This window comes from Rattus rattus, chromosome 8 (genome assembly GCF_011064425.1).
Source record: "Rattus rattus isolate New Zealand chromosome 8, Rrattus_CSIRO_v1, whole genome shotgun sequence".
NCBI lineage: Eukaryota > Metazoa > Chordata > Mammalia > Rodentia > Muridae > Rattus > Rattus rattus.
Window position 1 is genome coordinate 3,637,099 of NC_046161.1, and position 23,973 is coordinate 3,661,071.

The 23,973-nt window shown below is 40.2% G+C and overlaps 2 protein-coding genes across 2 annotated transcripts; one reads left to right on the top strand and one right to left on the bottom strand.

The window, feature by feature from the left end:
* The first annotated feature begins 1,134 nt into the window (after positions 1-1,134).
* Positions 1,135-9,724, top strand: Mmp12 (matrix metallopeptidase 12). The gene is made up of 9 exons (XM_032909895.1): positions 1,135-1,337; positions 2,230-2,378; positions 2,534-2,659; positions 5,230-5,391; positions 5,779-5,902; positions 6,990-7,123; positions 7,580-7,739; positions 9,037-9,140; positions 9,438-9,724. Exons 1-9 carry the CDS (start codon positions 1,135-1,137, stop codon positions 9,536-9,538), a joined length of 1,263 nt encoding a protein of 420 aa, XP_032765786.1. The 3' UTR covers positions 9,539-9,724.
* A 5,728-nt stretch (positions 9,725-15,452) lies between these two features.
* Positions 15,453-23,713, bottom strand: LOC116907944 (interstitial collagenase B-like). Its single transcript, XM_032911164.1, has 10 exons — positions 23,615-23,713; positions 22,783-23,015; positions 22,541-22,689; positions 22,212-22,337; positions 20,478-20,636; positions 20,262-20,376; positions 17,658-17,791; positions 16,476-16,638; positions 15,877-15,980; positions 15,453-15,553 (listed from the first exon to the last, which is right to left on the bottom strand). Exons 1-10 carry the CDS (start codon positions 23,711-23,713, stop codon positions 15,453-15,455), a joined length of 1,383 nt encoding a protein of 460 aa, XP_032767055.1.
* Positions 23,714-23,973: the final 260 nt, after the last annotated feature.

The following is a 23,973-nucleotide window of genomic DNA, read 5'->3' on the forward strand; positions in this document are numbered from 1 at the left end:
AAGTTTCTCCTCGTGCTGGTGCTGATTGTGTCCTTACAGGTATCTGCCTGTGGGTCCGCTCCCGTGAACGAGAGCGAATTTGCTGAAGTAAGTATGACAGGGTTGCTCAGGTCCAGCCAGATTGTGTATTTAAGAGTTGCTGAATTTGCAAGTATTATGTTGAAAAGGGTGATTTGATTTGAAAATCAGTAAAGATTCTCTCTTATTATGTTTTGTTTTCTATAGAGGATTATAAAAATGAAAGAATGTCATTAAACTGGTGAATAATTGTACTATCTACAAAAAAACTCAATGTAATTAGCTTACATTTCTCACAGAGTGTTGCGTGGTCTCCCACCCCATTTGTCTTTTATTTGTGGTAGTAATTTAATGTCCATTAATGATGTGAGACTTGGGCTTTGCTTAATCCCTGTGACTACTTCAAGATTTAATGATAGTTACAGCATGCTCCCTCTCTACTCATATATTTATTCATAAGTATTTTAAAGTAAGATTTGAAAAAAATCTTGCATTTCTCTAATTAAACAACTTGAGCACCTATTTTCTAAAAATATATGCATTCCTTTTTGAGAGAGTCCTACTGTGTTGTCTGGTCTGGCCTTGAACTTGTGGGCTCTAATGATCCTCTAATGATAGCACCTGGCTCTATTTTCTAACATTATTTTTACTTTGAATTCATCCAAGTTTTCTACTGTGTCAAGATTTTCCCCAGTGTTGGGGACTAATTCTAGACCTGCTAACATGCTAAGCAATTGCTCTACCATTAAATTACCTCCCCCGATAAAGTGCCCTTAAACACAGAATGATAAAATGGCTCTTAAAAACCTAGAAGCAAGTCTGAAGAAACAGAATAACAAATAATTTTTCCTCTGGAATTTTGGTAATCTGACTAATAATTTATAATGTTTTAAATAACATAGGATGTTATTTTTTCCTCCTTGTAATAGACTCTCTAGGTAATAATAATAATGCAGCCTGTGATTAAAATACATGGCTCAGGAACATCAGTATGCTACTGACCATGTTTGCAGGATTTCCAGCAGAAACCTGGCCGCATACAACTGTGTGCAATGCTTGTGTTTTGTCTAGTGGTACTTGTCAAGATTTTTTGACTATCAAGGGGACAGAATTCCAATGACAAAAACAAAAACCAATAGAAACCTCCTAGAAGAAAAACTCCAGGAAATGCAGCAGTTCTTTGGGCTAGAAGTAACTGGGCAACTGGACACCTCAACTCTGAAAATAATGCACACGTCTCGATGTGGAGTGCCTGATGTACAGCATCTCAGAGCAGTGCCCCAGAGGTCAAGATGGATGAAGCGGTATCTCACTTACAGGTAATGTCATTGGAGAACTCTTCTACTTGCCTATGAGTGTAGCCTCTAGAACCCTAGAACATTTAGCTACAACGAAATTCTAAATCCAAGAGTAGCCTCTGTAAATTGTTAATACGAATGTGTTCGTTTTCTCCAGACTGGGTTGATGGCTCAGTGGAAAAAGCACTTGTCATACACTATAAGGACCAGAGTTCAGCTCACAAGAAGCCAGGCATGGCGGCTGCCTATAATCCCAGCACATGGGAAGAAGAGATGGGGGTGCCTAGGGCAAGTTGGCTAGCCAGATTAGTAGAATTAGGGGTCTTTGGCTTTGGTTGAGAGAACTTTCCTCAATAATGAAAATGGAGTAGGTTTGGAGAAGACACCCGAATCAACTTCAGGCCTCTACACGCGTACACACACTACATGCACACCCATACACATGTGAACATGCATATATACACAGTCAGCCCTCCCCTCCCCACACACAATTTATTATCTCTGTGAGGAGAGTTGCTCACTGAAGGAAGACTTTAATTTACCTTGTCAGTACAGATTAGAGAAGCAGCAGCAGATAGAATAAAACTGAGTTAACACAAAATAGAAGGCAGAAGTCTGTACAATATTAAAGATACGTAAATGTGAAATTTTGGCACAATGGGTATTTACATCTATGAAAGTAAATGCTTCACTGTAATTGCTAGTAAATTATAAATGAGAGGAAATTAAATTACATTGTGATTGATAAAAAAGTTTCCAAAGGAAAAATGGTTTTTGAATTTCAACACATTTTTCTTCCCTAGATGGTCTGTCTGTGAGGCAGTTCTCCTACAGGCATGGGTGCAGAACTGAGAGACTTGGACAAAATTAACCAATGACATAATGCTTGTTTCCCTTTCTTTCTCCAACATAGGATCTATAATTACACTCCAGACATGAAGCGTGCGGATGTAGACTACATATTTCAGAAAGCTTTTCAAGTCTGGAGTGATGTCACTCCTCTAAGATTCAGAAAGCTTCATAACGGCGAGGCTGACATTATGATACTTTTTGCATTTGGAGGTATACAACTTATGTTTCACCAGTGTAATTCATCACACTATATGACATCATCACTCACCGTGTGATGCCATGATGTATGATGACCTGTGATGCTGTCATTTGTCATGTCTTGTGACAGATGCAGGTTACTAATGACTTTCTTTCATTTTACAAAGATCATGGAGACTTCTACAAATTTGATGGCAAAGGTGGTACCTTAGCCCATGCTTTTTATCCTGGGCCCGGTATTCAAGGAGATGCACATTTTGATGAGGCAGAAACCTGGACTAAAAGTTTTCAAGGTAGGAAAGAGAAAAGAAATAAAACTAACCTTAATGAAATCTAAGATAGGTCATGATCTCATAAGAATATGTTCTGACAAAAGATTACATTATATTCTGAAATAACAAACTCTGATTATATTTGTCTCTAAATCAAAGTTAAAATTTTGAATATGTTATTTTCCCCTTTGTACATCAGGGGTGTTGGATGTGATTGTGATAGAGGTCATTTCCAATGACCACTAAGATTCTATGAGTACTGTAAACTCTTGGAAATGTAAAAGCTTTTAGTTGGGTTTTGGCCAGGAAAATCTATAAACTTAAAAGAAACCACTAATTCTGTGTGATCCATCTTATGTTGGCAATTTCTTAGTTTCACAGTGACCCAAAAAGATAACTGTAGAAAAATTAGAGATCCCTATGGATCTCTGTACAAGCTCATGTGTCGTCCCAAAGCCTTGTGTGATCTTGAGTTATCATTTTCAGAATGTCCAACCAATTAGTTGGGACTGTAACTCACTATCCCACTCAAATAATGGGGAATGAATGTACATTATTATTATTATTATTATTATCATCATCATCATCATTATCATCATCATCATCATCATCTCATCATCGTTGTCGTTGTTGTTGTTATTGGAAGCAATCCCAAGAATAAGAACATTTAACCCATCATCTCAGTACTCTTTTTAATAACTCTTGAAAATCTTCAGTTATACAATTTATTCATATGGAATACATAGGGAGAAATTTGAGAAAGTGGTCTTCGTACTCTGAATCCCCCTTCTTTGACTTATTTTTCATGTGATATGTAGCTATGTAATTTGCATACCCCATGTCTACCAGAAAGGCAGACACATACCCTAAAGCTTATCAAAATTTTGATAAGGACATCTGAAGGCTGTAAGGTGCATCATGTTGGATTTACTACTTGCTGAACCACAAGTTCTTAATCAGACATGTCCATATGTCTGAGGTTTCTCCAGGGTTATTTGGGGATTGGTTGTAAGCTCTTCATCTCCTGAAAATGTTTTAGAATCTAATGGACCCTAGAAATAAATGTACATCAGTGCAGCTGCTCTCATCTGAGCAGGAGAGCAAGCAAAAGTTGGTGACAAGCTTGTACAAAAAGGCAAGGACTAGAACACGTTCTACTGTCTCCTGGCCTTATTGTAAAAATTAATTTAACTCTTTTCAAAAAAGTTGGCTTTGAAATTTTTATTAATGTGGCCCTGGCCTTGATCTCATGGTCCTAAGTCATCTTCCTGAATCAATGAATGAATGATTAAAATAATTTCCAACTCCCAGCACTCCATTCTAATTTTACTGTTTATCAGGTTTCCAACAACATAGAAAATATTTAGGAAGCACCTTTTACCAAACTCAAGGGCCATAAACACTGAGAAATGAACTGTACCCTGTGTTCTCCTCATTCAGCTGCACAGAAACCACTGTGCATTTCACAAGTGAGGAAACAGGATCCACAAGGTGAACCAAACAAATTAAGTGGTTGAAGTAATATTCATATCCCAGATGCTTGGTTCTAGAGTTCATTCTTTTAAATTACACATTATTAAAAGTAAAGTGGTACCTTCAATCTTATTTAGAATCAGGTGTAGAAATTTTCATACCAGAATATATTTGTCTGCCAATGAAATGGCCCATAACTGTAGACAATTTTGGCTCCAAAGGCACATTTTTCAGACACTTTTAGTCAAAAACAGAATTGGTACTTATAAAGAGTAGTGCGACTAGAGATCCCTACCTATAAAATACGATTGCTCTGACAATACTTATCTAGCCTATAGCATCAACAAAATTAGGCCTGAGAAATGTTCTTTGAAAGAGTGGGGGAAATAAGTAAAGGATTCTCAAATGCTCCCTTTTAGTGTGTTAGACATTGTATCATCTTCTTCAATGACAAAGCAATGGGTTGGAGAGATGGCTCAGAGGTTAAGAGAGCATGCTGATCTTTTAGAAGATCTGAGCTCTGTTCCCAACACCAAGGTTGGACAGCTCACAGCTTCCTGTAACTAGCTCCAGGCCGATCCAATGACTCTGGCCTCTGCAGGTGCCTGCACTCATGTGGCACAGAACATTCACAGTGGGATGACATTCAACCACTCAAGGTTAGACTCCTATGACATGGATGGAACTGTGTTCTGTGTGAAAAGGAAGATCTGTACCCCATTATCTTATTCAAATTGAGACATGAGAAAAGTTATTCTCACAAATATTGACAGCAGAGTGGTGGTTGAGGAGAAAGGGGAGGTGAGGTGGGGAATGGTTAATCCATTGGTACTAACCTACAGTTAGGAGCCTGGGATTCTGTTCTTGGCACTGTGGTACAGTAATACACCTATAAACAATAATAGACACTCAAAGAAAGAATGTTGAATGTCTCTGCCACAAAAATGGTATATATTTGAAGAGATAGATATAGTTATCCTATCTTGAACATTGCACAGTAAGTGTAGGCATCAAAACATCACACAGTACACCATGAACATGCAAAATTTCATGTGTAGGTTAAGCAATATGTGATAGTCTATTTCACAGATTTATTCTTTTTCCTTGCTACCTCTTAGGCACAAACCTGTTCCTTGTTGCTGTTCATGAGCTTGGTCATTCCTTGGGGCTGCCGCATTCCAATAATCCAAAATCAATAATGTACCCTACCTACAGATACCTTCACCCCAACACATTTCGTCTCTCTGCTGATGACATACGCAGCATTCAGTCCCTCTATGGTAAGCTGAACCTCACCATTTGTCATGCACTTTTATAAATAATCTCGTGTCTATATTTGGAAAACGTTACTATCTCATTTTGAGCCCTGTATGCATGCACTTTGTGAGTTAATCATCATAGAACTATCTTTACTTTGTATCACACTTGAAGTGTTTTCTAACAGTGGCACTGCTGCTGTTGGGGGGAGTGGCCTCCAGAGAAAGAAAACTCAATTTTTCCCTTCTGTGATGCTACAACTAAGTATGCTAAACTCCTCCAGGCGTGCTTCTCCTGGATTTCACAGGAAACAGGATGGTTTTGTATTTTTGATTAAGAAACAATATTTAAATTGAATAGCTCTTCTTCTTACAACATTCTCCCAAATGAACATCAAAATGTATTTTCAGGAGCCCCAGTGAAAACCCCATCCTTGACAAATCCTGGAAGTCCACCATCAACTGTGTGTCACCAAAGCTTGAGTTTTGATGCTGTCACAACAGTGGGAGATAAAATCTTTTTCTTTAAAGACGGGTAGGATTATTTTCAATCTAACCAATGATATGGGCTGGGTGGTTAAACTGTTCATTTGCTGAAGATACTTGAACTGATGTACAACAAATCTATAGGGCAGGCACTTCAACTCGATTCCCAAGGTTTGGAGAGATCTTAGACTTTTGAAGTAGGAAATTCTGTGACCCTGCTTGTGTTGACTAGAAATTCAGTCTGGAAAAATCAGTTTGTAGTGGGAATCTGGTTGGGGAACTCAAAGACAGGAAATGGAGAAGCCCAGCTGTTCTGTTTTTAGGTAAAAATGCTAAGGGCTCAGGGCTTGGTGAGATGGTTCTATCGGCAAAGTTCTTGGTGTTCAAACTTGAGGACCTGAGTTTAAATCTCAGACAACACAGAAAGTCCAATGGCAACTGCACTGACTAAACCTCTGGATGGCGAAGGACAGTGTGGTTGCTGGGGCTTTCGGAATCCAGTGTAAGTGAATCAGAAAACTCCAGGCTCAATGAGAACGCGTGTCTCAAAAGATAAGGTGGGTGGTGACTGAGGAATAGGCCTGAAGCCTCCACCCACAAGTGCACACATACATATATACATGTTCATGTACACACACACACACACACACACACACACACACACACACACACACACAGTCTAGAGTTAAGGCTTTGAAAGCTCCTGTGTAGTCTCCCTTGAGGACATGGAGAATCCCAGAATTACTCCCTGTCTTGGAGCAGAAATGGAGACAGGTGTTGGTTTAGGGGAGGGCAGTGGAGAGGGTTAATGTGTGGGGGATAGGACAGATGATCCCATATTGAGATTATAAGACAGTAACTTCTTCCATTTACAATCCAGCTTGTGACACGAGACTTGAACTGTAGATCCATGGGGCCCAGACTTTGGGCAGTTCTTTTCTCAGGTCTCCTGTTGAAGTCACTCTAGTTATCTGAATTCATTAAGGTTCTCTTGCATGGTGCTGTCCCAGAAATGTGTGGAACAGAGTGTGAAAACAGAGAAATACTCAACCACTTCCCAAGTTCTTCCCATTTGCAGTCCAGAGAACACGAGTCAACAGTGATTTCTCGCATATAATAAATGTATTTCATGTCAGGTTCTTCTGGTGGAGGCTGCCTGGGAGTCCAGCCACCAACATTACTTCAATTTCTTCCATGTGGCCAACTATCCCATCTGGTATTCAAGCTGCTTATGAAATAGAAGGCAGAAATCAACTTTTTCTTTTTAAAGGTAATGACAATACTTGGTTCTGCCACTGAGAATGCTTTAAGGAAAAGGATAAGTAAAGGAATTGGTACCACCTTTATAAATAGAGACTGAAAACAGCACTCTGGACTTCCATAACAATGGCTCTGAGCTGTAAGTTAACTGTATAAGCCCAACTACACTGGAAATGTACACCTTTAGGAAATGTATATGAACTATGAAATAATAGTAGTTAAAAAAGCTGTAGAGCCACGGGAAGTAAACCAGCGATTGAGGACAAAAACAAGATTGGGTGACATTTCTTAGTGACAGAGACCCTACTTACTATGGACGAGCCTTTGTTTTCTCCCCCAAGCCCCAGTACAAACAAAGGAAAATTAATTTTAGAGCTCTGCTCAAGAGAGATGTTTTATGGTAAATCATTGTCTTTATTATCCTTTTGGTGTGACTCTATTGTGCCCTTTCTGTTTGTTCTCATAGATGAGAAGTACTGGTTAATAAACAACTTGGTACCAGAGCCACACTATCCCAGAAGCATACATTCTCTGGGCTTCCCTGCATCTGTAAAGAAGATTGATGCAGCTGTCTTTGACCCACTTCGCCAAAAGGTCTATTTCTTTGTGGATAAACAATATTGGAGGTAAGGTTAATGGCTGGCACTTTGCTAAGATTTGTAAAACGGGCACAGGATGGAACCTTTCAGAAGGCAGTTTACTATGAAAGTTTCAGACACCTTCGTCTTTATGGGAGAGGCAGCAGGAGAATATAGGTCTGAAATAGTTACTATCAACCTGCTTCTTTTCTCTGGACCTTCAGTTTCTGATATAATTTCATTTTAGAAAGTATCCGGATTCCAGAACTCCTTTCTACAATTGGCAAACCCAAAAGGCAAAATGAGGAACCTATTTTTTGAGTGACAGCGAGCCAGAGGGAGTTGTCATCAAAGTGGTTGTCTGGTGCTGTCTTACTTGTCTCCCTTGTCTAATGTTGAAGGAGAAGTAGATCATCCCTATCCCCTTCCGAGAAAATGTCATGAGCCTCAGTGTTTGCACATGTGACACAAGACCAAACAGAATATGCTCAGAGCCTTTATGTTTCTTGAATATTTAAAATTCAACACATACTTTCAACTGAATGCCGCATGTTTGTGCTACAAATTGGCCTGCCAATTTTAATCTTGTTTGAGAAACAGGACTTGTGATTTCAGCAAATAAGATTTTCTGGAGAGGTAGAAAACATGTGTAATTTAATGTAATCTGATACTCTTAACATTTGTCTGGCTACTGGCTCCCTTTTTACACTTCCGATCTACAGAGGAATTTTCTTTTCTTCAACTCCAGAGTGTTGGTGTCAGGCAAGCAATGTCTGCAGAACTAAACTGAGTGAGAAATAAAGTATAAAAGCATGTTCAGTTTTCCCTTGGAAGTCTAGAGAAAACTGACTCTTTCCACTCAGTGGTACGGAAACACAAGGACCTCACTCTCCAGCATGGGTGTGAAGTGTTTTATGTTTCCTTTCTCTCTAGCATAGATGTTCAAAGCCCTTTCATCCCATAGCTCTTAAGTCGCCCTTCTTTTCATCATGGGAGAAACTTACTGATTTGTCTCTTGCTAGAAAAAAAAATTGAAAAATGATGATTAAGTCAGAATGGCCAGTGAGGGTTGTCACACGCCAAATCTTTCCAATGCTAGGCTCTATGGGAAAAGGCCAAGCAGCCTCCTAGCTGGGAGGCACTGTGAGGTCTGGGAAGATGCTTGACTGGAGTCCACTTCAAGTTTTCTGACTCCTGTGGTGTCTTAGTAAAAAATCAACCAACTGTTTATGTCTTTGAACTTTTCACCAGGACATTTAGAACACTTTCAGGAACGATGAGTGTGTGCTTCATGTTGTGTAGTCCATTTTCTCACTGTGTTTCTGCTGGCTGTTGTCTCCCACAGGTACGATGTGAGGCAGGAACTCATGGACCCTGCTTACCCCAAGCTGATTTCTACACACTTCCCAGGAATCAGGCCAAAAATTGATGCAGTTCTCTATTTCAAAAGTAAGTAGGCTGGGAACATATTGGAAATCACATTTTAAAGTACAAAGCTGTAGACTGGAATTGTGGGTGGGGTGGAAGCTACTCCAGTTTATAGTGTGAATATGATCAACTTCAGCCCAAAAAAGCTTGCCCGTCAGCGACACAGCTGCACTGCTGTGCATGGAACATTTAACAAACCCAAGGTACTTGGACCTCTGGAATCACACCTTTTGTAGTCTTGATAATCTTTAAAAACAGCCCCGAGTTTTAAAGAAACACGAGGTAAGAATTAAAGAATTGACTTTGTTTCCCTTTTAGGACACTACTACATCTTCCAAGGAACCTACCAATTGGAATATGACCCCCTGCTGCATCGTGTCACCAAAACATTGAAAAGTACGAGCTGGTTCGGTTGTTAGGAAGAATGTAGTGAAGGATGCTTGCTGGTTTTTGTTTCATAAACATTTATTACATATCCACTGTATGCTCAGGGTGTAACTACATGGCAATGATGTAATGTGAAATGAGGCGAGATATACAAGCCACATACACATAGTTACACAGAAAAGTGCTTTTACAAAATTAAGCTCTTTTGGTAAACTTTTTTACTTGATTCTCTTCTTAATTTTGAAAGCAAATGCCTCCAAAGGCCAACTGTTTTATCTGTAAGTTGTTTCTAACAACCTTCAAGTAGAAAAATTAGAATTACTCCCCTATCTTTACTGAAATATACCATTTTTCTTAAATAAATTTAAAGAAAATATTTAGCTATTATTTTTTTTTCTTTAAAAGACGTGTGTGTGTGTGTGTGTGTATGTGTGTGTGTGTGTGTGTGTCTGTGTCTGTGTGTCTGTGTGTCTCTATGTGTATTTATGCACCACATACATGTCCTGGTAGAAGCCAGAAGAGGATGTCAGATCCCTAGAAATGGAAGTTACCTGGTTATGGGTAGCATTGTGGGTGCTAGGGATTAAACTTCGTCCCCTGAAAGAGCAGCCTGAGCTCTTAACTTCTGTATCATCTCTCCTGTCCTGGTTATAATATCTTTCTTGAAAAACAATCAATTTTTAAATAACTGTGGACTTCCAAATACAGTCTTTCTGTGACTGTACCAAGGACTCAGTAGAGATGTGATAGGTAGAGGTTGGAGCTTGGAGTCCTTTTGATCACTTGTGTATGAACAGCAGTCTAAACCCAACAAGAAAGCATTTTCCAGCCTGCACATGACCCCAAGGGTGACTGCAGCATATGACCACAAGACTGAAGAAGAACCAGGAGGAAATGGGACTTCTATTCTTGTTAGATGAGTTATGTGGCTCATTTCACATCAGTAAGTGTCTTGTGACTTTGCTATATGACCTTACAAGACATTAAGTCGAAGCCTCCTTAAGCACAAGCAGAACTGTGAGTAGCACATTTCCCAGCCATGGGAGAGTCACATTAGGTTTTGTTTGCTGTGGGGGGTGAAAGAAGGACAACATGGTGAACCTGCCATGACTCTGTCCTGATTTACCTACCTTCTATCAGTTTTATTTATTGTCTGACATCTTGGCTCCCTATCTTCCACATTGTGTATGCTGTAGAGTTCTCACTTAAAGCTTATGGGTTTGTGAAGTATGTCCAGTGTTAAAACCAAATGTGTATTGTCCAAGAAACCGAGAGCTCTTCATAGCGGATTGTCATTTGGGCGTTCTTAGAGAGTGAAGTGAACTGAAATAGAAGGGGCACGAGGAAAGGGATCCTTAGCCTTTGTGTGTTAGATGTAAGTGCTAACCTTCATCATCAGCTTCCTGGGATCTGGGGTCCTGTGAGGGACATGTGGGGACTATTTCATAGAAGGTCAATGGTAGGAAGCATTTCTACCTTCAGGGTGGGTAGCAGATTGACAACAGTCCCACAGGGGAAGGACAGTATTTTGTCCTTAGTAAGCTAGGTAATTAATTTTGGTTATGAATCTGCATTTCCTGTACGTAATGCTTCTGCCCAAACTCTCACCCATGGACTTACAGCACACCTTACCACCATCATAGTATCCCTTCCACACAGCATTGTTTCTGTCCAGGGGCCTCATTTCCCAGCCACGGCAGAGTCACATTCAGCTGTGTTCATGCTGATGCTCATAGTCTTCACAGGCCCAGCACAGGAAGAACACCTGCTTTCTAGGCTGCTGGAAACCTTTGATTAATTTCTAGAATCTTCTTCTTTTCAGTGTTAGAGATTAAACCCAGGACCATGTGTATGTGTACAAAGCATGCTCCATTTAAGCCACACCCTAGCAGTTAAGATTTTGAAAAGGTTTGTTTTTGCCAGTTTGGGGCTGACACTTTGTTTCTATGAAAAAGAATATTTTGATTATCATTTATTTAATCACCCCACGTGCCATGGCTTATAAATGATTAATATTAGTGTTGAGAGCAAAGAGGCATTTAAAACCTTAAATTGATGCTACTATTCTTATAATTCTTTCAACATAGATTTTTTTTAAAAGATTTATTCATTTATTATATATAAGTACACTGTAGCTGTCTTCAGATACACCAGAAGAGGGCATCAGATCTCATTACAGGTGGTTGTGAGCCACCACATGGTTGCTGGGATTTGAACTCAGGATCTCTGGAAGAGCAGTCAGTGCTCTTAACCACTGAGCCATCTCTCCAGCCCCAGTAATGATCTCTTTTGTAGTGTTCTTTTTAACTCAATCATCTTCTTCTAAGACTCAAATAAAAAAAAATTTCAATCTTCATCATAGCCTCTCTTCTAGGTTCTTCATTTTATTTCACTCTGATATTCTTTGGGCCAGTTTTCACATCTGTATTCAGGTTTAGTAACAGTCTCTTCACCTGCTTGCAATCAACTCTTTAAAAATACATCTTATTTGTTTATTTTATTTTATGTGCATGTATATTGCCTCAGTGTGTATATGTGACCATGTACATGCAGGGCCTACAGAGGCCAGAAGAGGGCATCAAATCCCCTAGAACTAGAGTTACAGAAGGTTGTGAACTGACTAACATGGATGCTAGGAACTGAACTCTCAGAGCATCTATCATAGCAACCAATGATCTAACCATTAAGCCATCTAGCCAGCTCTGTACTCTTTACTGATTAGCCTATGCATTCCAGCTTTACATTTGAGCAAAAAGTGTCATTTCCAAAGTTTCCACTTAATTTATTCTCAAAGCATTCTGGTTATGACTTATTTTCTTATTTGCTCATCTTTGTGATTTTTCTCTCTTGCTTTTTATATTTTAAATGTTTCATTATCTGGAAAGGATTTGATAATTTAAATATTTAAATATTCAAAGACCTTGTAGATCAAAGTCCAATGTTTGTTTTTCAGTTGGCTTTCACTGGTAGAGTCTTGCTCCTTTGTATATTAGGAGCTTTGTGAGCTCATTTTTAAAAAATCCTAAACAGTGCCTTTTGAGACAAGCTCTCCCTATGGAGTTCAGAGTAGCTTTATGGTTAGAGCAATCCACCTGCGTCATCCTTAAGATTGCTAAGATGGCAGATATGAGTCACCAGACCCAGATATGGTTTTACTTACTGTGTTTAACACTGTTTATGATGGGAATCAGAGATTTTTTTTTCTCACTAGAGACTTTCTGGTCTCTTTTTAAAATCTGTGGTAAAAAAGCTTAGCTATGAATCCTTCCCTAACTTGCAATTTGTTTAAGTAGAGTATACCCCAAGTCCTCTGCTGCCAGCTTCACCCTTGAGGAATGTCGTGTTCTCCTTGGCTTGTGTGTATGTTCTCCTTATTTTATGTGTATGTGTATTGCCTCACTTACGCTTACTTCAACTTCAGTTCATTTTTGTACAGATATGTGTGCCTGCAGGTGTGTGTTTACCTGGACACAGGAAAGCCCCTGAGATTCCCATAGTCACCTTCAAGCCCAGCAATGCACTGAGAAGGTTTTTAAGAAGACTGTAGTTTCCTCTAGATGGGTTCTTGAGAGTTTACCAACTGCTATGCTGCAGAGAAGGTGTGGTTTATCCTTTGCTATTGCAAATAAGTTGAAAGGCAAAGTTTGGGTCACTAACTGGTGCATAGAGAGGTCCATGACACTAAAAAGTAAGAAGATATTTTTGGTGACTTTACTGTGAAGCAGAAACCATGTGAGTTGACCTCACATAATGCAGTTATGATCTGAGGACCACACAGGTGAAGCCCCAAAACTTAGTAGGTACTTAACTGGAGCTTGGATATTCCTATTCAAACTTCTCCTTGATCTAAAGTAGGCTTCGCTCCCCTCCTTTCTTAGTTAGCATTAACTGTCAACACAGCTTAGAATTAAGTAGGGGAAAAGTCGCTGTTGAACAACTGTTTTTGTCAGCTTAGTTGGTGGACATGTCTTCACTGTTAGTTCTGGGCAGGTGAGCCTATACTCCATTAGGCTGAGCATGAGCCTAAGCTAGCCTGAGAACAACCTGGCAAGTGGCATCCTCTGTGGGAACACGGCAGGTCCATGCCTGGGTCCCTCAGTGATGGACTTGACCTGGAAGTGTAAGCCTAATAAAACCATCCCTCCCCAAGCAGATGTTGGTTATAAATGGTCTGAGAATGGAACCAGAACATTGCTCTGCAGGCACATCGGTTACTTAGGAATCACTTTCACTTGTGGAGAAGGCAAAATGCCAGGTATCTCCACTTTTCTCTAATACTTCCCTCCTGACATCCTACTCCAGATCACCCAAAGTTAGAGAATCCTCCCTTCCTTACTCTTCCTCCTCCTGCTCCTTCCTCCCTTGTTCCTTATCCCTTTTTTGGGGGAGAGGGTGAGGTCACAAGGTCAGGGGTGTGGACATAGGAGGACTGGGAAGTATGTTTGATTGGGGGCTGTGAAGCTCCCAAATAATCAATAAAAATATTATGCTGAGGGAAAAAACAAAGAAAAAGAAAGGAAACGAGCAATTCACTGATCGGCACAGAGCTGGGCAGTATAGACACTAGGGTTCTGCCTGAAGACTCTCACCCCAAACCCATGTTCTTTTTCTCATGGCTAAAGAGGCATGAAAGGAGTATGTTGTCTGACAGCTATTTAATGAACAAGGAGCATGCTCCGATTGTTAGGCACAATTAAATGGTTCATAAATGATCCATGTCAAAATCACAATCCTCCTCTGCACTTTTTGGAGCAGTTATACTACTATAATCAATAATCATTCTCAGAGTGCAGTGTACTCTGAGAAAGCATGCTCAGAGTTTCTCGTATGTAAGTGAGTGCCAAGGACCAGCCTCTCACTGACTTGGTGGACTTGGAGCTTCTCAGGTTTGTCTACTCACTATTCGGCTGGGCAGTGTGCAGCCTTGCAGCCTTCTCCTGAATCGATTCTGACAGTTACCATCTCTCAGCTCTCACTTGGGTCTTGACCTGGAGACTTGGGATTTCTCACTTCTGCACAGAACCCGCTGGCTGCCCATCACCCCCAACCCCAGCAGTGTCCAGAAGTACAACTTTGGGAAAACCTCACTCTCCCATTTACCTAAGTGATGAAGCAGCATCAACTTAGAAAAATCTTTCGTGTTTCTGCTTACTTTGCCTTTAAGCCATGTTTAGATTTCTTGTCTGGGACAAGAGGAATAGAGAACCCAATCATTTCTACATAGAACAAACTCTAAAGAATTGTAGAAAATTCAAAATTTTGGAAAGACTCATCTTGTCATGAGAATTTTTTCATACTGTTTGTTTTCCATTATAAATGAGAAAAAACACCTAATAAGTTAGACTTTACAGTCAGAAAATAACATAATGGAATAGAGAACTTATAAAACATGAGAGACAAAAGTAGCTTTATTTAAATGTCAAATACTTTTGGACAGGAAATGCTTATCTGGGCACAGTACTTATTACAAAATCCCAGCATGTGGGAATCAGAGATAGAAGAGATCAGAGTCTACCGAACTGTAAGATCTTGTTTTAAACCCCAAAAGCAAAGCAGCAATGTGTTTCCTCTTTGTATCTGTTCCTGAGATCAGAGTCACTTTTACTTTGGGAAGAGCTCCTCTGTTGACCCTCCTATCTCAAAAGGAGATGCCTAGGATCACAGTGAGAGTCATCCACTGTACAAATGCCTTTCTTCAGTGACTCATCCACCATGAACATGGCATTCTTAGGCTAATAACTATGGTACTAAACTGTTTCAGTTCATAAAATATTGTACTATAAATTGTGAAATTTGCAAAATAAAATTAATTTGTACTTAGTAGCTCTGTGTGTGAGCACTCCTGGAAGGTATATAACATAACAAGATTTGGATCTTCAGGAAAGTATCTTCTTTAAGATTATGGAATATGTATGTTCATTAAGTTGGTAATGGGTCGCCAATGTTTTAGCAGTTGAACCAGGAACTAGAATCAGGGGCATCAACAATTTTTCTTGTTTGGAGGTTAAAAATGTGTTGAGTTGATTGGTGAAAGAAATAGAAATTATCTGAAAATTAAAAGAAGATATTCATTATATAATACATGTAGTTTCCAGAATTTGACTCAGGTCTGAGTACCGTGTGTGTGTGTGTGTGTGTGTGTGTGTGTGTGTGTGTGTGTGTGTGTGTGTGTGTACACTTTTACATTTACACTGTTTGTTTTCCATTATAAATGAGAAAAAAATACCTTATAAGTTAGACTTTACAATCGGGAAATAGCATAATGGAATAGTATATAAATACATATATATTTTACATTTGCTGTCTAAATAGCACTGCTGTTATTTTTAATATGGTAAAAAAAATGGAGAAAATGTATATATACTCTTACCCTCTTTCTGGAAAACATCATCAACTTTATCATCAATTCCAGGAAAGTCTTCTGCTATTAATCTAGGGTAACCTGGATCCATGGACCGTGTATTTTCATCATACCTAATCAAAAAGTGGTTGAACATATCAGGACCGTTGACCAAACATGAAGATTGCTCAAGATATTTACAGAAAACACAAGAGCATGGATGGCATTAAATTTTTAGTTCTTGAAAGTAGAAAAGAATGAATTGGGTGAGGAAATATAGAATGTTGGATATATCAAAATATGCATCAGGTCCTTCTAAAAATCCAATGAACTACACAGATATTCTTTTAAGGTAAAATGTTTTGTGAATGGGAGATTTAGGCCAAAGAAGTTCAAGAAGTTGATTGCCCTTACTCCCCCACCGTTCCATAGCACAGAACAACACGACATGCTCATTGGATTCCCTGTATGAGCACCTTGCAATGCCTGTTGGTCCACCGACTAATGGATTCTCAATGGTTACAGACATTCATATAAGCCAGTTTGACAATGTCATTTGAAATGTGTTTAAGGATCTTTCCGTATAGAGAGAACTGGAGCCCTAACATTCCTCATATTTTAGTCTTTACCTCCAGTACATGTTGTCAACGAAGAAGTATGTTTTTCCAGTCTCTTCCTCACAAACGGCAGCGTCAATGTGTGTCACACTGCTAGGGAAGCCAAAGAAGCTGTGGATGTCTGTGGGGAATCCTCTCAGTACATTCTGTTCCTGAACAGCCCAGACTTTATTGCCTGCCAATCAAAAGGCACAGATGAACCTCCTTGCCTAATTTCCATCTAAGCCTCACAAGCTAGAACAGTGTCCTAGCCACAGACTGCAACCGTGCCAGGAAGGGCTTGGTGTCTACTTCTCTGCTGAATGTTGATATTAGGATCCAAACTCAAAGCAATTGAATGAGTTTGACTTTTGTTTCTTTGGTGTGTTTTTGAGACAAGAAACTTGCACTGCAACCTAGTTGGATCTAGAATTCTCTGCATAACCAAGCCTGGCCTCCAATTTGCAGCTATCCTCCTGCCTTAGCCTCTTCATTATTAGGATTAAAGGCATGAGTTGCCAAGCCTGGTTTATATGAGATTTTCTTTTCTTACCAGGCCATTCTAATCTGTAACATGCCTTGAAAATTATGCCCTGTTCCCCTCTGCCTTGCAGTTGAAGTCCCTTTCCAAAGCCAGACCCTCAAACAACTATGATTCTTAGTCCAAATTTCAACAGCATCCTACAAAGTAGATGTGTAAATTTATGCAGATTCAAGACTGTCATACACAATGATATCAATGAAAAAGTTCTGGGATGACAGGCAGGGGAACATGTTACCACAACATGTTACCGCTTTACTAGGAGAAATCAGTCAGCAGTGCCTGGTTTGCCCACCTGCTGATGACATTCCCCTCTCAAGAGGGTGCTTCACCTCACAATGGGAGTCTAGGAAATTGCATACACAAAATCTTTTGATATCATATTTTGTAGAGTTTGGTCATGACTCTCAATTTTATTTCTGAGCACTCCCAAGCATATGGAGGAAGTTTAAAGCACAGTAATTGATTGCAAGGTCTTGAACAAGTCTAAAGAATTAGAACTCTAGTCATTTACATCTTAAGAAAAATAATGCTGAATAAACAATATAACTTTTAAGTAAGCTGATGGGCTCCCATGAACTTACTTGGAGAAGCTTGAACATACCCCTTTCTCATTCTAAAACTGCATGAAAAATTAGTTTATAAAAACAAAGAGAAATAATTAGAAATGTTACCTTTGAAAAAGCGGAGCTCATCTACTAAGCTAGCTTCATAAGCAGCATCAATTTTACTTGGCAAATCTGGCCAGATAAGATCTATCACATTGATCAAAGGTTTTGGCAGGAAGCTAATTACACGAATGTAGAACCTGATTCAAAAAGAAAAGAAAGTGGGTCAGTGGGTCTCCCAGCAATCTCTAGTCTCTTCTCACTGGAGTGCTCCTGTGAGCAAATGTCTACTGTCTCCCTGAAGAAGGGGTCAGGCATGATTTCTGCTTGACCTGCTTGTTTCTTGATGGAAATACTCATTCTGTGGCAAATTTTGAGACTGACAGTAACACATCACATGGGATCCCCATCATTTGGTCACACAAATGGCATAACCAAACTCAAGAATATAAGGAGTAATATATATTGTGAATAGGAGAGGCCTGGAGCAGAGTGGTGAAGTGGTGGCCTGGCACACGTGAAACTCTGCATTTAAGCCTCAGTCCTATCAGCCTTCAGTGAAAGTGATCATAAAGCAATGTTTTATTTCTGTTACTGGTGATTCTAGGATAATTTAATTTAACTGTTGTATTGGCCGTGATTCACAACCAATTTTCACAAACCTTCCAAATATATGGTCAGCTTTAGTGAGCCATGAGGAGCAGGCTGTAGCATGTGACCAACATCCTATATTTAGTATCCTGTATTTAGAGAAGGTCATTATCTCTGCATCCGTGAGCATGCATGGACACTCCTGTGGACACCCACACCCAGGGAAGATTAAACTCATTATAGGGGGTACAATTTTCAAGATATAATTTATGAGGCTACCACCACAGGCCCCTCTATGCCACATCCAACCTCTCCACCCAGCAAGATCTTCCACATCCTTCATTATGGTCTAGCCCATTAAGTTTCCCTGATCTTTTCCAATCTCTCAGATTTAGCCAGGGTCCCACAGCCAGCATCCCAGATTTTTCTGGACACCGCTGTATGAACCACAAACTTTTAGGCAACTCTATCTACCTATCTCGAACCCACAGGATCCACCCACACTATATCCAACTGTTCCACCCAACCACACCTACTCCTATACTCCAGGACCAAGAGTCACATCATGTCCATTACCCCAGTGCCTTCTGTACATTCTACCCAAACCCTTCCAACCTTTAGGCCCAACCCTTTCACACATTCTTTCTTCTGCCCTTACCACTCTATCCATATTAGGTTTAGAACTATGAAAAGATGTCTATATGCCCAGATCTTATTGAAAACATAGAAAATGAAAGCTCAAACCATTTCTTTTCTCTTCAAAACCCATAAATCCTATAGAAATGTTTGCTAGGGAGGTTTTTCCTAGTTGAACCTAAGGCACATAATTCAAAAGAATAATCATAAACTTCATCAAAGAATAAAAGGTGTTTAACAAGAAGCAAAGAAACAACTCAATTAAATGAAGGAGAAAGAATTTAAAGAGAATAAATGCATGAGTGATACTCAAGAAAATGTAAACATAAAACTGACTGAAATGTTAAAAATCTCTAAAGGAAATGAAAATGGAATGGAATAATCCTGTAGCTCAACTAGAAAATGCAAAGGAAAGCCTTCCGATTTTATTGATGCTTCAGATCCAACCCAGTCCTTTGAGCATGGCCTAACTACTAAACTGCATTCCCAGCCCTTGAGATTTCCTTTAGGGCCATGTTTCCAAGCTTCCTGTCACACAGGATCCAACTTTACCTTCCACTCTCATAAGTAGTAAAGAAGATCCTAGAAAGCACTTGGACAAACATCTGAACATGGATGTGGATGCGGCCACAACATAGCTGAGAATAGAAGCTGGAGGGACCCAGGGCTGTGGATTTCCTATGCCATGCTCGCTTTTCCATGGGGAGCATCAGTTATGTTATTATGTTGCCTGTCCATTAGGAAATTACTGTGCTGTGGGCACAAGTGTGGTCCTTCTGTGGAAGGGGACCAGCAGGCTTTCAGGTCCATACACTGAGGGAATTTTACTTCCCTCCTCTGAGGAGGGATGCACAGCATCCTGGCTGCCCTTCTCTGCCTGGAGGAAGGAGCTATGGACTCAGAACTCTTCCAGCAATGGCTTCTTCCCTGCTCTTCCCTGAGACTCTAAAGGCAGAGAGATCTTTCTGGAGCAGAGCAAAGAACTTAGGTGGATATGTTGTTCAGAAAATGAATCTTAAAAGGACTCGCTTCTCTTAGTCAAGTACCATTCTATTCATCAACACACAAAGTGACATCATATAAAGAACTCCAAATTTGAGGCAGGGCACGAATATCTCCTATACCACTCATGGGCTATTTGTTCCCAGAAGAACAATCTTTATTCCCTTCTGTTATTTGCAGATCTATAAAATGACATCTTATTTTCAGGTTTTCCCTACAGTGACAATTTCTCTGAACAGTTAACTTAATCTATGTGGAAAATTAGAGTCATTATAAGTTGTGAAGATAGATAGAAAGACAGACAGACAGACAGATACAGGAAGACAGAGACAGAGACAAAGAGAGAATCATTTGCTACCACACACTTTACTGATAGTACAAAATCCACATTGGTGGCCTACAATAGTGAATAAAGAGGCCAGGGAAAGACAAGGACCTTACCTGTCTTTAAAGAATATCACCTCCCCCCGATATGTCGTTATAGCATCAAAGGTCAGACCACTATTACATGGATCTGGTGTGGCATCTGTTGGCTGGATAGGATTTGGGGAAGGCCCTGAAGAACAGTAGAGAGCTAGAGTTAGATTCAATGGTTCTGAAAGGCCACCTGGAGGATGAAAATGCCTTCGACCGTGCAGCTAAGCCTGGTTCACGTACCATATAAAGCCTGGATTTTATTAATATCGTCCTGGTTTAGTACAAAGTCTTTATTGTTCCATGTGTAGCTGGGGAACATTAGTGCCTCTTCATCCTTAGAATGGGAGAGTCCAAGGGAGTGGCCCAGTTCATGAGCTGTAACGTAGAACAAGTTGAAATCTGGAAGGACAAAGCAAGCCATCTAAGTATTAAAAATGGTTTTGCAGAGGCAGAAGGAACACCAATTCAGAGCCTGCCCCACATGTGGCCCATACATATAAAGCCACCAAACTAGATAATATGGATAAAGCAAAGAAGTGCAGGCCGACAGGAACGGATGTAGATCTCTCCTGAGAGACACAGCCAGAATACAGCAAATACATAGGCAAATGTCAGCAGCAAACCACTTGATCTGAGAATGGGACCCCGTTGAAGGAATCAGAGAAAGGACTGGAAGAGCTTGAAGGGGCTCGAGACCCCATATGAACAACAATGCCAAGCAACCAGAGCTTCCAGGGTCTAAGCCACTACCCAAAGACTATACATGGACTGACCCTGGGCTCCAACCTCATAGGTAGCAATGAATAGCCTAGTAAGAGCACCAGTGGAAGGGGAAGCCCTTGGTCCTGCCAAGACTGAACCCCCAGTGAATGTGATTTTTGTGGGGAGGGCGGTAATGGGGGGAGGATGGGGAGGGGAACACCCATGTAGAAGGAGAGGGGTAGGGATAAGGGGGATGTTGGCCCAGAAACCGGGAAAGGGAATAACAATCGAAATGTAAATGAGAAATACTCAAGTTAATAAAGATAAAAAAAATGGTTTAGAGGCATTTTAAGGAAATAATTTTCCAGGGTGAATGTTCACATCTTCTTAGTCACCTTTCGAACTACACATATGCATATACAGTCTTTTCCTGATGGTGGAAGTCTGCATTTATAATACAGAAGCACAGCCACACCTACACTCTAGGATTACATTGTGCAATAGAACTCTCACTGACTTAAGGTCCAGCTCAGATGATCCATGTTAACCCCTCGCTGGGACAAGTTCCTTTTTTCAGAGGAGCAATGGACTCTGCTAACACTTCATACTTCTCATTTACAAAGCTGATGAATACACAGTGCTGTGAAATTTGCAAAGTACAACAACGTGTTCCAAAAAACACCTTTTCATTCAGTTTTCCAAGTTTAAATACAAATTTGTTAAGTTTCATTGTATCATTCCTGTGAGGAAAATTCTGGGTCCGTAAGTAGGACATTGACATTCAGCATTTTCTTTCTTCTGAAAAGAAAAGTTATTATGTTTTTATTTACTGTATCTGTGTTTCTTCATGTGAGCATGTGCACAATGCACATATAAGCATGTATGTATGGCCACATGTATGCATGTCAGCACAACGTGTACATGGGGTGACTGTAGAAGAAGGCAGAGAACAGCTTAAAGGACTCCATTTTCTTCCACCAAATGGGTTCTCAGAATCAAAATGAGGATTTCAGATGTGGCATCTCACCATCCCTCGTTTATGCCGAGGGCCTAGCGCAGATAAGAGAAGTTTTAGAGTGACCCGTTTGCCACCAGGAAGATGATGTGTAATCAGAAAATACTCCTGACACATGTTCTTCAGTGTACTCTGATTCTCTGAGTGGTGATAGACTGTCTGCTCCCATAAACGCATTTTGTCCATTCAATAAACCAGCACTGCCATGAACTAGGAAGGGCCAGGTGAACTGCAGGAAGTAAAATCAGTGAACTTACTGTCACTGTTGTCGGTCCACGTCTCATCCAGATCATAATGAACATCGCCCCCCAAACCTGGGCCTGGCGGAAAAGCGTGGGCAAAGTGGGATTTAGATCCATTAAATGGGTAAAGGTCACCATGGTCTGCAAGAAACAAAAATTAAACAAAAGACTCCTTTAGTTCTCCTGTTAGTTAACTCAGAGATTTGTTGAGCAGTCACTGAACTTCAGTTCAGTGTGATATTATATTCCTCCTCAGCTCCAGAAAATCAATAATGTTCTTCAACAAGGAAGTCTTCCTGCAAATCAGAGGAGATTGAAAGGCAAGGTGAGGTTAAAGAGTTTACCTCCTTGGTGGAAGGAGAGCACAATATCTCCTTCCTCCTCAAAGACCCTTTCAAATGTTAGTGGTGTCACATCACTCCAGACTTTAAAGGCTCTCTCAATGGCATCTTCCACAACTTTTCTTGGCAAATGTGGTGTGTAGTTTAAAATGCTAAGAAAAAATAAGATGGAGATAGAGTGGACCTTGTTTTCCTCTGTTCCAATGGGTTAGTTTTGCCCCAATTTTGATGCCCCAACTATTTACCTGTAAGTCAGATGTGTTTTGGTCCACTGAGTATTGTTATAAGTAATGGAATATGGGGTCACATCAGGCACCCCACACATGGGTGTCTTGATAACACTCGGGGTTTCAGAATTTGAATTTCCTGTCACTTTCAGCCCAAATGACTGCTGCATTTGCCTCAGCTTTTCAGCCATCACCTCCTTGGCATCCACGTTTTTAGCTTGCATGTCTTCACCCAAGTTTTCCAGGTATTTCTGAGAAAATATAACATGAATGAACCACTATGGGGCTGGAGAGATGGTTCAGCAGTTAAGCAGCTGGCAGAGAGCACAGACTCAGGTGATCTGAAGATCCTGTGGTGGATGTACACGTGGCACACACATTCATAAACATAGGAATAGAAAAATATTCAAAGTTACTGAAACACTAAAAGGAGAAATGGTTTCCATGGTTTAAAAAATGATTTCCTGACATTTTAGCCAAAATAGAGAATTACTTTTCAAGCTTTGATTAGGCTTTCCCTCCCTCCCTCGTTACCCTAATTATTTTAGAGCAGAGTTCTCCCAGCATTAACTACTGAAAAGTGTGAAGTTTGTGCTAGAACAAGATTTGTAGGAGAGGTTCGCACTCTGTTGCAAATCCACATTTATAGAGGGAGCTGTTGCCCCTCCTTGTTTTGGTCCCCACTCCCCCATACAGAAAGAGGTATCTAGATTAGCCTATATACATTTTTGATAAGGTTACATTTGACAAACACCATTTCTCTTAGCCAGCAATCCATTCAGACATGCCATCATGCTATAGTAGAAGGATACAAACTGAAGACCACATGTGTCATGTAGTATTCATTTACCCAGACTGTCTCCACATTCTGCTGGGCTCCATCCTGAGACACAGGGAGACTGTATGAGCTGGTAGCCAAGAGAAGCAACAGCAAAGCAAGGCTAAGCATGCTGAAGCTTCTCTCTGCGCAAGATCACCCGTGGCCTTCTTCCTGCTTGCTCCAACATCCTATCCAAGAACCTCCACCTTTATATAGAGAGTTTTTCTACTTCTAGAAAACCAGAGGCTATCTGACTCAAGCTTTGTAATATCCTCTTCAATGGCAGAGAAGAAATTAGAATCTGGGACCCCCCTAGGAGGTGATTTATGCTGGTTTGGTGCACCTATTACAGGATTGTATCCAGCAGTACATATGTGAAAGTGATGGTC

What these genes read in the sequence shown, in the direction of transcription:
- Mmp12 (XM_032909895.1), top strand. Translation starts at nt 1,135, where the DNA reads ATGACAAAAACAAAAACCAATAGAAACCTCCTAGAAGAAAAACTCCAG. An exon ending in AAGCGGTATCTCACTTACAG is followed by an intron (nt 1,338 to 2,229) that starts GTAATGTCATTG and finishes TCTCCAACATAG; the next exon opens with GATCTATAATTACACTCCAG. An exon ending in GTGGATAAACAATATTGGAG is followed by an intron (nt 7,740 to 9,036) that starts GTAAGGTTAATG and finishes TGTCTCCCACAG; the next exon opens with GTACGATGTGAGGCAGGAAC.
- LOC116907944 (XM_032911164.1), bottom strand. Translation starts at nt 23,713, where the DNA reads ATGCTTAGCCTTGCTTTGCTGTTGCTTCTCTTGGCTACCAGCTCATAC. An exon ending in TGAGCTCCGCTTTTTCAAAG is followed by an intron (nt 16,639 to 17,657) that starts GTAACATTTCTA and finishes TTTGATTGGCAG; the next exon opens with GCAATAAAGTCTGGGCTGTT. An exon ending in TGATGTTTTCCAGAAAGAGG is followed by an intron (nt 15,554 to 15,876) that starts GTAAGAGTATAT and finishes TTTAATTTTCAG; the next exon opens with ATAATTTCTATTTCTTTCAC.